Genomic DNA, 15,518 nt, shown 5'->3' with positions numbered 1-15,518 from the left:
CTTGAAAAAAAGTGGCATTATTATAGAAAAGTTCTTGTTTATTTTTAAACAGAAGCGACACCAATTCCGCTCCAGGACTTTTAACACACCAGATTGAAGTGTTCACACCTCTGAACGCACCAGCGTTTGCTTCAGTCAGGCTGAAGCAGCCAAGTGTGAACACACCCTGAGAAATTACCGTCAAAGAAAAAAAAGATAAAGTGGTTGTTATTAACTTTAGAACTTTCCGGAGGCTCAGCGTGATCGGTGACGGTGGTGCTTCTCGGTGTATCAGTGGGTGTTTTCCAAACCTCACGGAGAGCTACGCCAAGACTAGTAACATTACAGGGAATGAAGTTGTGAGATGTTTCTTTCAAATGAAAGTTAGAACACCCAAAAAAAATATGGAAAATGATGCTTCCGGGATGTCAGGATAAAATGGGGAGCGGCGGCGGCAGAGCTCGCCCCCCCTGTGAGTCCAATCCAAACAAAGACATCAATGTCAAATTTCCAATAAAAGTAACTGCTCTTCCTAATTTGCTCACTGGGGATCACGCTGTTTCACTGAAAGCAGGAGCAGATATAACTCTGAGAGATCCAAGCCAGGAGAGCAGTGATTTCACCAGGAGGCATCGTTAAAAAAAAATACCGAAATTAAACTCTTTCCACTCTAAAAAAATTCACTCTGATCAAGTTTTGGGGAAAAAAAAAGAACTAAAAGTTGAATCTTTCATAAGTCTGCTCTTGAACAAAGGGAAACGTTAAAAAAACGGGATATTACACTATAATTTAACCAATCTATCCCGCTGGAGTTGAAAATTGTTCTTCAGGACTGTCATGAGAGTGACATTCCTGCCCTTAACCCATCAGGAAAGTGGCTAAACTCACCAGCCTTGCTATTTTTCTTCTTCTTCTCCTCACTCAATCCATCTGCACAGAATAGCCTGCTTACGTAAATCTCCATTGAAAGCTCCGGTGCATGTATCCATAGCAACAAGTGCCACCGAGCCTGGCTGCAGAGCGAGCGTGAAAATGAAGTTCTGAACCTCGTTGCTTATTGTACTCGAGTTAAAGCTGACAGTATTCCTCCGGTCTCTCATCTCTGTCTCCTCTCGCAGCAGCTTCACCCAGCCACCGTCTTGAGGTCATTTTTGTTTCCTCCTGAAACGTAACGCCGTGCTCTTTGTGTAACCTCTAGGTGCACGGGGGTGGGTCTTATTAAATTAATCATGGCGCCCAGCAGCTCTGCTGCTCTTGACCTTTCCAGGAGAACATCCACATGTTCTGTCTCACCAATAGACCCACGCATAATTGATTCATCAGCAGGTCGTGCACTCCATGCAGTTGGACACACTTAGCACGTGGGCCGCGTCAGCGCTCACCCCGCTCTCAAAGACTTATTAATTAGCCTGAAATATTGATGCACATGTGATTTATGATGGAGCGCCTGACTGAACGGCGATGGCGAAGGGAAAGCGCAATGATCGTCCTCCCGCGGTAATAATAGCCAATCTGTATGGATGTAAAATCACTCGGCTCCACGGCCTCCCGGAGGAAAACGTGGCGATGGAGGGACATATGGCGTTGTAAAAGCACCAGCGTGCGAGGAATAAAACAGCAGTGGTCTGCCCAAAAATATCAGGTGTGGAAAGACGAGGAGGAAAAAGCAGGATATTGCAGCCAACAATGAAAAACAATAAGACTGCATCATTAAGCTCAATGGTATGAGGACAGTCATGCTAACGGTTATTGAAAGAAAAGCAAAAATAGATTCAGAGTTGACATTTAAAACCAGGTTTTTATGCTGGCAGACTGAATCGTGGATCTTTTTTGCAGCCCAGAGTCAAATAAAGTGAAATTGCTGTGATGATGGTGCAACTAAATTGAATTACATGCGAACAATTTGTTTGAAACATGCATTTGAAAGTAGTGCAATGTTTCAACACTTATGATTACTATAAAGATATTTAAATGTTCGTTAATTCAGTGTTGATTTCACATGTTTCATACCAAATAGCTAGGCGATCAAAACAGCAATGAATTCTAAAAAGGATACTTGACCACTTCACCTCAGATACCGTTTCATGCTGTGAGATTTACTGCAAAATCAGACCTGCTTTGAAATAATCCCATTCACAGAACTGGAGATCAGGATGATTGCATTAAAGATCAATATTTTGTAATTTTTTTTTTGTCTTTTGTAAATTTTAGATTTTCAATGTAGTCTGGGATTTGTATTTATTTATTTTTACCTAACTATCCATCCATCCATCCATTTTCTACCGCTAACTGGTAACGGGTTGCGGGGGCAGCAGTTTCAGCAGGGATGCCCAGACCTCCCTGTCCCCAGACACTTCGTCCAGCTCCTCTGGGAGGATTCCAAGGCGTTCCAAGGCCAGCCAAGAGACATAGTCTCTCCAGTGTGTCCTGGGTCTTCCCCGGGGTCTCCTCCTGGTGGGACATGCCTGGAACACCTCCCCAGGGAGGCGTCCAGGAGGCATCCTAACCAGATGCCCGAGCCACCTCAGCTGCTTCCTCTCGATGTGGAGGAGTAGCGGCTCTACTCCGAGCTCCTCCCTGGTGACTGAGCTCCTCACCCTATCTCTAAGGGAGCGCCCAGCCATCCTACGGAGGAAGCTCATTTCAGCCGCTTGTATCCGGGATCTTGTCCTTTCGGTCATGACCCAAAGCTCATGACCATAGGTGAGGGTGGGAACGTAGATTGACCGGTAAATCGAGAGCTTTGCCTTTCGACTCGGCTCCCTCTTCACCACAATGGACCGATACAACGACTGCATCACTGCAGCCGCTGCACCGATCCGCCTGTCAATCTCACGCTCCATCCGTCCCTCACTCGTGAACAAGACCCCAAGATACTTAAACTCCTCCACTTGGGCCAGGGTCTCTCCACCGACCTGGAGAGGGCAAGCCACCTTCTTCCGGTCGATGATCATGGCCTCAGATTTGGAGATCCTGATCCTCATCCCTGTCGCTTCACACTCGGCTGCAAACCGCCCCAGTGCATGCTGTAGGTCCAGGTTCGATGAAGCCAACAGGACGACATCATCTGCAAAAAGCAGAAACAAAATCCTGCAGCTACCAAACCGTACCCCCTCCAGCCCCTGGCTGCACCTAGAAATTCTGTTCATAAAGATTATGAACAGAACCGGTGATAAAGGTCAGCCGTGCTGGAGTCCAGCATGCACTGGGAACAGGTCCGACGTACTGCCAGCAATGCGGACCAGGCTCCTGCTTCGGTCATACAGAGACCAAACAGCCCTTAACAAGGGCCCCGGACTCCGTACTCACAAAGCACCCCCCAACAAGACACCACAAGGGACGTGGGCAAACGCCTTCTCCAAATTCACAAAACACATGTGGGCTGGTTGGGCAAACTCCCACGAGCCCTCGAGCACCCTATGGAGGGTGTAGAGCTGGTCCAGTGTTCCATGACCAGGACGAAAACCACGTTGTTCGACTATCCGTCAATAGTTTACCGAACTAGTTGTGAGATATTCCAGCTAACATGTTTAGTCTTCCATTGCTGTCTCTTAAATTTCATTGTGTGTAGTTTCAAAATGACCAGATACTGTATAGTGTGGGGAAATATAACACTGATCATCGTGAGAGTCACAAAAACAGTTTTAATTTTTTGGGGGGGGATTAAGTGCTAGAAAGTTTTGACACATCTACTAAAAGTCCATTAAAATGACGAGCTATATATCTTCAGTTTTATTAAATATAATGTTTTTCAACTGGTCTTCTTCAAATATGCTTCATAGGTTTGACCTGTTGTCTGCTTACAATTTAAATATGGAGCTAAAATCCTTCTTTTGACCAAAACTGACTATTTTGGAGAAAATCTGGGACAACTTTTTATTATTCATCTTAAAAAGTCGACCTGGAGAATCTTTGAGGTGACTTTGTCAAACCTGTCTGGTCTGTATTCAGCAGACAGTCTTCTAGCTGCAGGATTTCCATATTTACAAGATCATGTCAGAGGAGTTCATTTTCAGTGAGGAGGACTTTTGAGGCTATGAGCTGACCAGAAGTGTTTGCTGTAAATAAACGGCACAGCGATCCTGCGGTAGATGCAGGTTTGTCAAAACGAGCAATGCAAGAGTCTCATCTTCGACCTAATTGAGGTCCCGCAGGTTAATATGCTAAACCTGTTCCGTGCCTCCGTTCTGATGTCAAGTCTTACTCAGACCCCCACAAACACACACACAAACACACACATCTGGAATGACTCCATCCTGGAGTTGACAAAGCATGTAATGGGGGTGGATCGGAAACAGTCGCCAGGGGACCATTTCTTCTGCGAAAAGCACACATAGATTTCCATTCCTTAGCAAACACTGTCACTCCCTCTTTGTGTCACTCTTTGGCAGTTTATTTTGCTCCATTAATCCCCTGGGCAGATTGACATGAAAAGTCAATAGCTTGAAAATGGATGGAGCTCCGTGGTATTAAGGTATTAACTTATTTACCTCGCAAACTCACTCGGGATAAACTATTTTCCAAATGGCGGTAGCTCGTAAGGACATGTTTTAAATTATGAATAATATTGGCTCCCTAATACTGACAAAAATCCAAAGTAGAACTTTCAAAACACAATGTAAAACTGAATATTTCGAGTAGAAATATCTTGCTTTTCACATTAAAACCACTGAGAGGTTATTTCTCATTATAGTGAATATTACAATGAATGGCCAAAGCGTAACAAAACCACCAAATACTAAATTACTGTTCATCACAGTTTGAGGTGGGGATATCCTTTTTAATCAGATATATATATGTATAAATATTTTTCCAATTAGAAATTACCTCCTCACTTTGGGAAACTACACACAACAGCATTTTCTAACACCGGCTGCCTCCTCCATTCGGGTTAATTCGCCCGGCCACAGTTCAAAAATGGCCAAGTAATCATTTCGGGAGCACGACAATGAATTCCAAGTGCTAATGTGGCTTCTGGATTCCCTAGATCTCAATCCAATTACACATGCATGAGATGTACGGCAAAAACAAGTGTGATCCACGGAGACCCCGTTCCACAACTTAAGCATTTTTACCAATTGGCTGCTCATCTTCAGGGATGTGCTAAAGTTCACGCCCTTATACATTTGGAGTGTTTTGGTGTCCGCACAATATTAGGGAAGTGTTGTTTACGTTGTGTTTTTGGTAACGAGCAACTCGTAGAACCACCTCAGCCCTTTGTTTCCATGATTTTGCCTACTCATTGGTATTTGACTGCCTTGACATTAAGCTGTGTGCCTGAATGTAATCTTCTAAAAAGTTAGTCAAACGTCTTAATCTATTCAACATCTCAAACAGAAGTACCACATGTTAACTGCTGACTGGTATCCAGTGCTGCACCCAAACGGTGGGTATTGATGGTTTCCAGAAGAGGCTGTTTAAGTTGACTTGTATTCCCGCGATGTCGATAATGATTCTGCCGGTCTGTCCAAACCTTTGCCGACAGTCAAAATAAATGGGCCCCTCAGTGCTCCTAATAATTTTCATGAGCACATAATCTCTGTACGGCTTCATACAATGATAAGACTGAATCTAGCAGACCAAACTTTTCTGTCTGTTTGTCTGTTTTGCTATGATGAACCCCGACTGAAGTGTTGCACCCAGTGTATCACGTCCCTAACAAGAGACACACCCTGAGTTTTTAAGGCAACACGCCATCCTTTAGTTAAAGTCCTGTAGCGTATCCAAGTCGCCCTTGGGGGACATATGCTCAGTAGCTCCGGCACGGTGAGTCACCGCATCCCTCCTCCGCTGATGTAACCCGCAGTCTGAGGCTCGCGGGCCGATTGCGTGCAAGCGCAGCGGACGCCCCCCCTGGCCCGTCACTGAGTAATCAGACAGAAAATCAGACCTAATTCATGAGTCCTCAGGTCCTTGTACTCCCACTCTCCGTCTCCCACTTGCATTGTGATGCGGACTCACGCACACTGCTTGGAACACATTAATGCATTCGGATGAGTCATTAATGTCCACCCAAGCCCAAGAGACAAAATATGTCCCTCTGTTTTCACACTCGTTCTCTTTCTAACAAAGTGCACACACTCAGCTGTGTTTCTCTCACTTCAGCAGCCGCGACAATGACTTACAGTCAATTCCTGGAAACATGCTCTCCTTTACTGTTACTTATTTTGAATAAACCTATCCACCTCAACCTTCCACTTGCTTCATCTGAAATTAATCTAAAACTTTCATGAACTAGTGCGGGTTAGTCCTCGCACCTTAGCTCGATATGCTTAGTCTTTATTGTAGACCACCTTTATGTGACACTGTTTTCAAGTGAAAACGGAAAACTTCCGTTGTGTCTGTTTACTAAGGGTGCAACGGATCAAGAAACTCAGTTCGGATCGTATCATGGTTTTAAGTCAACGATTGGATCGTTTTTCAGATCAGCAAGGAAAAAATCAACACACAAGACAGATAGAACTTTGTCCTCCATTTATTTGTCGATACTTTTGCCCATTAAATAAAAACACAACTCAACTGAAAATGTCCAATGTGACCATTTTAATTATGTGAAACGGTTTCAAATAATGAAACCATTCGCTGAAACCATCTTAGAGTGCAATTCAAAGCATATCTTCCTCTGTTAAACGTGGAGAGTGAAATGAAAAACAGCCTTCGTAAACATCATTGAGAAAGAACAGAAAGCAATGTGAGGCTATTTACACTCATTGCTTTTCCACCATTCCAGTGGATCGCCATCCATTGGAATGCCGCTTGCTGCCTGGTAAGGTGCCACCTCCTCTTTTATGGTGTCGGCAGAAGTCTTGCTGGCCGTGTCTTTGCTCGCAGAGGTCTCTCCAAAGAGCGCCTCCATGGCTGACCTCCTTCTCGGAGGAGATGTGTCGCAGTTTGCTGCGGTCTGCTCTGCAGCTCAACCCTGCAGAAAAACATGGCTTGATTTGTTAAACCAATACTTTGTATATTTCACAGACATGAAATAAAATGCAATAAATATAATATATATATATTTTTATTTACCTCTTCATGGTCTTCAATGCCAGAGGTGCTCAGAGCCACTGAATACACCAACAAAATGCTCAGACTGTCAGCGTAGAAACGCTAAAATTCAACTTTACTGAAATGCTGTTTTATTGTGCCTAAGTTTATAGTTTGCATGTTTCAAGGTCCCAATTCAAAGACTTGTAAATTCAGTCAAACTGCTAACTTTAAATTGAGTGTAACATTGGTATGGTTTTCTAGTCGTCCGGCTTTTTTTCAAACTTGGTGTGCGCCGTCTGGAATTTGATCAACCTGAAACCATGTCTGAAGCCCATGGCTTTCACAAGACATCTGGTTTAAGTTTTTAGGTAAACACTGAGCGAGCTTCCAGTAGACGAGGTGTTTGGGGTGGGAGGAAAGATTTAAGTTGAACTCGGTGAACCCTCCACTACATCAGTATATAGCAAATCAATCTGTAATCATTAGCAGGAAACCTTAAACACATCTGAAGTGGACTTATTGGAAATTAGGAAACCTTGACAACAAAAATAACTGACTGAAAGGGAATGCGAGGTTTAAGTGCCAACGCGTATCGGAAATGTTCCCGATTCAGACAAGCTATCGCTAATCAGCACTGGTATGTAAAGATGATGAAAACCAAGCCGCTGATGGGAAGCACGTATTGAGTCCCAGAGCTCGTACAGAGCCACTGAATAAAAGAGGAGGGGAAAGACCTCATTCAGGCTGTCCTCCATCTCCTCCATCATGCTCTCCCTGGAGGAGCTGCTCCTCTCAGATCTTTTCATAGGTCATATTCAGATTACTGCACTAAACCTCCCTCATAAAACACTCTCTCCAAGGAGTGAGAACAAGATGAAGTTCAACATCTGCTTTTCTGAAACCTCCCCCCCAAACTTGGACCACATGGATCTCTGGGGAGCTCACTGTAGTCTCAAAGTTCAGGAGGGAGATGCTGCGGGGATGGCTTCAGCCCACACAGCCTTCTCAGTGCTCAATACGAGCCACTTTCACTTAATAAAGAAGGAGAAAGCGAGTGAACTAAGCCACCTCAATTAAAACCTCTTACAACCCCCGCATGAGCATTATGCTGATCTTGAAAGTTTGATTGAGGACACTTCTGTCCTCTCTCATTTGTTGTGTCCCGTGTTCACACAGACAGCGGAAGGAGGAATGTTTTAGCTTTGACGGTCGATACAGAAGGTCTCATGCAGCCACGCCACCGAGGAACGAGTCCGAATTACCAACAAGCTTTTCAGGCCTATTCATGAATTAATAAAGAGCACAGAAGTTCCAACGAAATAGCCCATTTCATCCACGCTGAAAAGAAATACTTTGAATCTGGCTGGATTGATAAAAGGACAGCAGGGTTACGGCCTCCATTAGGCAGGTAGAGGTGAAGCACCTGCATCAGGAACAAGCAAACAGTGCAGAGGGATGACATTCAGATTTATGGGCAATTTTGATAAAAATCCTGTTTTTGCTTACACTCAGAGAGCAAAACAGCATCGCTTTGGCTGCAGGGCTTAAAGTGGTCTGCTCAAGGCCATGGGTGCAAGGCAGGTACAAGCTGGCCCTGAAACCTCCTTATATGCAGTACTTTCTTTTCTTTAGTGTAATTTTTAATGTTTCTTTAGGTGTTTTTCCAACTGACAATAAGGTAGGGGTTAGGTGGAGGTGTGTGTGGCTGGTTCGATTAGGAAGACAACTATCTCTGTTTGTTAATCTGAAATCAAACTAAGGTTGCATCTACAGGACAACGCTTTAAGTGAAGATGCATTTTTTTCGCTTCAGAAACCTTTCACATTTGTTGAGGGAGTAATATTTCAAACTAAACTCAGCCACCCAGCCGTCGTTGAATGCTCCATTCAGCAATCATACCGTCTACAATCTGGGGAAGGAAGCCGCTGTCCGTGCGGTGGGCGGGCGGTTTTGTTGGAAATTGTGCGGCCTCGAGGTTCAAGGAGTCCGGAGGTTGGCACCGGAAGCGCACAGCGCACCGCAGTCGCTTTCCTTCTTTTGTTCGGCTAAGAGTCGGGGGCCGGTGTGTGTGATTACAGAAGGCAGCTAAATAGCAGTTGCTATTATTGGTCCCTGTGCTATTTATTTCAAATAGTTGGCTCCCACCTTGCTTCTAAGACAACTGAATTTTTTAGTTTTTACCCAGCAAAAGAAAATAGAAAGAGAACAAAAAGATGTATTTTATCAAGGAAATGAAGAGAATCGATGCAATCAGGGCTGAAGATTGCATTCTTATTTGAGCTGTAGTTCAATCAAACGCATATTTACATATACAGATGAGATCTGCTGTACCCTCCATACATAAGTTCTCATAAATACGTCTAGGAATGAGAGCCAGTCACTGACAGCGGCTTGTGTATCCATGGCTACGATCAAGCTGTGGTTCACGGTGTTCCTACCTGATTTCATGGCAACAGTCCAGAAGGATTGTGTAAATAAATTGACATTTGTCTTTTTATTTGTATAAAAGCAGGTGTTACCAAACACAAACCGTCGTCCTCCATTATTTAGCAGCCAACTCCACCTCTAAATATCTCCACCATTCAATAATTTATTTCCTGTTTGGCGACTTCGAGCCCTCTTGTCACTAATTACATCGACGTGGGCCTGTTGCCAGAGCGTTCTCCTGCTGCGGTGTCTCCGTTAAGTTTCCCAAACAATAATTGCATTTTAGCGAAGAGGAGGGGAGATACAGTGCGAACACCCCGAGCACGAGGATCCTTCCCAGAAGATGCTCCTCTCCACAGTAACCGTCTGCGCTCTGCTGGCTGCTTTCCTAATTAAAGGTCAGTCAGCCAGCTGGGTGTCAAAGCAACATAAACACATTCAAGGGAAATGCCACTTAATAACGCACATCAGTGCATGTTTGCGTTCGCCGGCCATTGTGTTGTCGCCTTCGCCTGGGCCACGAGTTGAACGCCTCAGGCGGGGCTTGTGAGAGATAATGAGCTCAGCTCACACCGCTCTGACTGCTCGCTGCCTTTTAGCTGTCAGAAGTTTAAAGTGGCAGTGTTTTGTGTTTTTTGGAGGGGTGATGCTTGAAAATCAGGTTTCACTCAGCTGCCCATCTAAACACGCACACTTGTGTTTTTCTCCCCCCTCAGTGAGCACGACTTGGGCGAGGATGACATCTACGACTGCGTGCCGTGTGAGGACGATGGCGACGACATCTATGAGGACATCATTAAGGTGGAAGTACGACAACCCATGGTGAGAAGGCTGCGTCACTCTCCGCCCTTTCTGTGTTTTTTTTTTTTTTTTTCCCCTCAATCAATTATGAATGATGTGTTTGTCATTTCACATCTCTAATGCCAGGAGAATCTGACTGATCCAATCCAGAGACCCTCCGATTAATCAGAGGTCAATCAGTGATTCTATCAAGTGTTGGTGTCAAAGTGCTGTTTTAAACAATCAGAGGGGAAATGCACCTTCTCAAAGGTCTTTGCTGTTCCAAAAAAAGAAAAAACTAGAGAATAAATGAACATGCGCACCGTCAGACCACAAGCCTTTTGGGAATAAGGTGGTCTCGATTGATAAATCAAAAATAGAGTTTGGCGTAGACTGAATCCAGACCTGGAGCCAACTGTTAGGATTTAAGATGGAAATGTTCTGGATGGTGGTTGCTTCACTCCCTCGGGGACAGCTGGCTGTTATCGATTCAGCCATGAATTCTTTATCAGTCCAAAAAAACTCACTGTGAGGGTGTTTGTCCTGAAGCCTGGGAACACATTATGATCTTCAGAAAATGAGCAAATCCAGCAAGAAGTGCCTCAAAAGGAAAGGATGGAGGGCTGGCAAGCTTTAGATGAGGAAAAACATCCGAGATCTGAGATGAACTTGTGGAGGGGGAGGTTTGAAAACCGACGTTACGTGCAGGAAACACTGCCGAAAACTGCTAAGACTTTTATTTTCTGCCAGATTGAACACTGACCGAGGTTACAACACAGCAAAATGTGTATGTATTGAGCTTTTTTTTAGGTCAAATTCTTCACCTTTCCTACATTTAACAGTCCGCACAGTTTCAAAGAGAATCTAATGTCAACTTTTCAACACAAAATAGTTAGATTTGAGGGTATGGCAGAGCACACTCACGCTATTTTTTTTCCTTTTTAACCACTGATTGTTGTGATTTGCTTTACCTTCCGCATGCTGCAGATCAGGTACATGCAGGTGAGTGCAACTGAGCTTCTGACACACACACACACACACACACACACACACACACACACACACATACACATTCTCTTTTAAAACAAACATGCAGCATCCCTGGAGGATGACCCTCTGATTAGGGTAGTGACCCCTGCACGCTGGCAGTGGAGACCCCATCTGGTCCCACCGTCTGACTCAGGGCCCGTGACTCCAGCGTGAACTGACGTCAGCGAGCGCCACCAGCTGCCACATCAAAGCACCAGACAAACAAACTTGGTCCTGCTGGCTTTGGAGCGCTGCCTCTCTGATTGGTTGATTACATGGTGGATTAAGGCCTCGACTCAACTGGCATTTTTACATTTTTCACTCCAATTTTTCTTTTTTTTCCCCCCTTCATCAGCTCCAGTTATCAACAGCCAAATCTGCTCCAGATGGCTTAGTTAGTTATTCCTCAGTCAAGCTGCTCTTATCAATGCCAGAGCCGAGTAAATAGTAAATATGTAGAGAAATGAAGCCTGTGTGTGTGTGTGTGTATGTGTGTGTGTGGACTGCCACGGGTATCAGGGTGACTCACTTTCAAAGCCTTGGCACACACGCACATGTTCGCACACGGACACAATAAGGCCTCCTGAGAAATGCCCCTTGTAGAAGTTTGTATCTTTTCTCATCATTGCTTTCCCCCTAATTGCATGACCTACATATGAACACGTATGCACTGAAGCATCGCAGCCCACACATGATACACTGAGCCTCCCTCAGGACTTCACTATTTTCCTTCATAGGAGAGACGGTTTGCAGCGTCCTTGAAGATAAATGTTGCATCTAAAGCCTTTTTCTAGGGATTTTTTTCCCTTCTTTTTTTATGTCTAATTTTGTGAAAAGCACTGATGTCAATGTATTCGATTTGGAAAAGTAATCACATTAGATGGAAGGGGAAGTTTCTGTTCTCGCTGTTTCTGACTGTGTCAAATTGTGGGCTCCATTTTTTTTTTTTTTTTTTTTTTTTTTATGGGCCAGTTGTCCTGGTTCCATTTACAAAAATCCAATCAGATTATATGTAATTTGATTTGTTCGGTAATCTAATCCTTAAAACATCAGTTTTGTGGATTTTGAGAGCTACATATAGCCGCTAAAATCACTTCATGCTGGTTTACCAGCAGGAGCCTTTTCAATGAAACTGATTTATTTAAAATATTCTAAACCGGCAGTGTTAAGCTCATTTTCCTTTGAATGGGCTGGACCGGTTAAATCATGCCACAATAACTTTTAGCTTTAAACTTTAAATTTTCCCTTGTTGTAGTGCAGAGTATATTTGATTTAAAAAAAAAAAAAATGTGTGTATTTTCAAAGACGCAAACAATCCAAATGAAAAGTTCTACAATCTTACCATATAGACAATTTTGATAAATACAGTAAATTATCCTTAAAAAATTGGACATTTAAATTGAAGTAGCCCAAAAAAGCCTTCAAAATATGTCAAATTTCTCATTATCATGTCAACAATTGTAATATATGATGTTATAAATGTTGTTTCCTTGCATTCTGCATGCATTTCATTGCTTTACATTAGTCATTAACTCACTGACATTCACGGCGATCCGTTTAAAATACCCACAGACCAAAGGAATCAACTGAAGCTTCCAGGTGTTCATTTTTTCACATAACCACAGGGCAGATGGGGAATTGAACCCGCAACCTCACCATTGGGACCCTAAATATTCAATATCAATATCATGCAACCCTTACGGGCACTTTAAAGTTGAAAACTTTTACAAACTGATATGTTTTTTTATACACAAATTATTTTTAAAAACTACCGAAATGCTGTAATATGTTGCTGTAATGTCCATAAAATAGGTATAATCTGAAAGAAGATTGAATTAAAGTTTCCTCTGCCGTAAATTGCCTCAACACCGATTCCTGAAATACCAAAACATGAACACAAAGAGCATGTGTGAGGGACGACTTTCTCTCTGCCTCATGCCTGATGTGAAATCAGACCTGCTGTTCGGTCTCTGGCCCTGACCGACCCACCGGTCAACATTTACAGCATATCTTTCTTTTCCAGGCAGTCGGTTTGCCTGTTTCAACATTTCTGCGTCGCCCCAGTCGGTTTATATTCTGTAAAAACGGAAACATTTCAGTCAAGTGTGTTTTTAGAGCACAGTTCACGCTAGAGGACGCGCCCTTTACTGGTAATCTGGCCCATATTCAGACTCATGATTAGGGTTAAGCTCCTTAACGGCACATCATGTATGTTTTATTCTCCACCAGCACGCGAGTGTGCCGTTCCAAATATTCCGCTGCGTTCTCCCTCCTCCGGCAGCCATTAGTGTTTGCGATAACATCCCCAGAAAGTTTGTTTTTTTTTTTTTTTTTCTGAAAATGAAATCTCTATTCTGGTGAGATAAAGTAAAGCTGGATGTGGAACGCCGCTCGCCATCTATCACAGTCGACATGAAGTCTGCATTCAATTTGTCAATGTTACATTGCGGCTCCATTGGAAAGCCGTTTAGATTCAATACAAGTTATTGGATTGGAAGGTTTTACGACATTATCTCCCGCTGGTAATGCAGTGTGATGGAACTGATGGATTGCACAAGTCCAGCCAGTTTGCAGAGGTGCGCTCAGATTCATAAAAACACACTCAGATAAAGTTTCCAAGAATTCTAAAGTCATGCTCCAAATGTTGAGTGTAAATACAGCTGACTGCTTTTTCTTCTGACTGTAGAAAATGGGAATGACAGAAGACGACAAGAGAAACTGCTGCTTAGTGGAAATCCAAGAAACAGAAGCCAAGTACTACAAGACATTAGAAGACATCGAGAAGGTAGGTTTACCGCCGCACGGCCTGCGTTTGGGTGTGTGTGTTTTCTATCCCGCTGTCAGAATTTCCTTTTTGTCACTTCTGCTTTGTGGCTTGTGGGTCGGGTCGCAGCATGGAAATGTCAGGTATCGGCACATTGAATGGAGGAGCACAAATGTCAAGGGAGCTCATCGATCGGGGCTATTAATGGCCCGGCTCCCCCGGGAGGCGCCGGTCCCCGGGGCTTCCAGCGCACGTCACAAGTGCCAGGAGGGACGTACGTGTTGTGAATGCTGGGAACGATATAAGTGCCGTAGTAAAATCCGGTTTCATCAATATTCAGAGTTCTGTATTTTATCACTGCGGTACTTAAGACTGGGACATCTTGTACTTTCCTAAACACCACTGATCGCTTTGGCTCATGTTTAAGATGAGGTGAATATTAAGATTTAACAATGACAACAATGAAGAACTCATTACTAAAGGCCTTTCTTCACATCTTCCCTTGACTTTTATGTCTCCAGATTCCCATGGAAGCCTCCACCAAGTCGTCTTTAGCAGGGTTTTAAAGGCGTACCACAAGTATCCGTGTTTTCTGATTGAGATCTTTCTCGGTGCAGAGCAGAGACGTGACAGCAGGAAGAACATTTGCATATTCAGCTTCCACCTTCCCGGCGTCTGTGCATCCGTCCCGCCGCCGAATGCTCAGAGCGTCGTAAACTCGCACGCAGACACGCGCGCAACTCTCCGGGCGTAATAACAGCCGCCGTCGAGATCAGTCTCCACGTTGACGGATTTCACTCGCGATTTGATGGAGCGCCACAAATCACCCGCTCCACTAATTTCATTATATGGAATGTGTCTCCCGTGTTTCCCCCCGCGTAAGCGCAACACAAGTCCAAATTAGAATAAATAACCTCCCCGTGATCAGAGGACTCGTAAAGCGTAATTGAGTTGGGGTTAATAAAGTCTGTCATCTTTTCGTTGCTTTCGTAGTTGATCTATTTGTGATCATTAGCGTGATGAAATGTGACAAGCGTAAAGCGGCGCCGGAGAAATAACAGGCAGGTTTTTTTGGGGTTTTTTTACCTCTCCCCGCCGCCGAGGTGCGACACACACAACAGTTGTACGTATTTATGGCGCACTCAGTGTTACAGCCTGGAATTAAATGGCCGTATATATGTTTCCTGCGTCTTTTACAGTCCAGCCAGGTATTGATTTTCCTCAGCGCCGCAGTTAACTTTTTGTTGCCCTGTCCTTCAAACGCCGTCGTACAGATCAGCTAAAAGCTCCGCCAGAGCTTTATTTCATTCTGCTAACACATTCAGCATGGATTTTTCGATAAACTGATTTTTTTTCTCTCTCTCTCTCGAAGAACTACATGATCCCGTTGAAGCAAGTCTTGAGTCCACAAGACATGGAGGCTATCTTTGTCAACCTCGAGGTGAGTGAAGCACTTGAGCAAGTCAATGCCGGCACGCCTGGATGTGCCTCACTCCAACTGAATAATTCAATATGCGTACGGATGGCTGAGTGAAGGACGGGACGCCTCGCTGACGCG

At 44.0% G+C, this 15,518-nt stretch overlaps 1 protein-coding gene across 1 annotated transcript in view; it reads left to right on the top strand.

The window, feature by feature from the left end:
* Positions 1-15,518, top strand: part of vav2 (vav 2 guanine nucleotide exchange factor) — a 196,499-nt gene that overhangs the window by 148,229 nt on the left and 32,752 nt on the right. Inside the window, 4 exon segments of the mRNA XM_030084142.1 lie at positions 10,104-10,209; positions 11,155-11,169; positions 13,883-13,981; positions 15,333-15,401. Of these exon segments, the coding sequence (XP_029940002.1) occupies positions 10,104-10,209; positions 11,155-11,169; positions 13,883-13,981; positions 15,333-15,401 (289 nt within the window).

Source organism: Salarias fasciatus (genome assembly GCF_902148845.1).
Source record: "Salarias fasciatus chromosome 7 unlocalized genomic scaffold, fSalaFa1.1 super_scaffold_4, whole genome shotgun sequence".
NCBI classification, from domain to species: domain Eukaryota; kingdom Metazoa; phylum Chordata; class Actinopteri; order Blenniiformes; family Blenniidae; genus Salarias; species Salarias fasciatus.
This window is presented reverse-complemented; position numbering and strand designations above follow the sequence as displayed.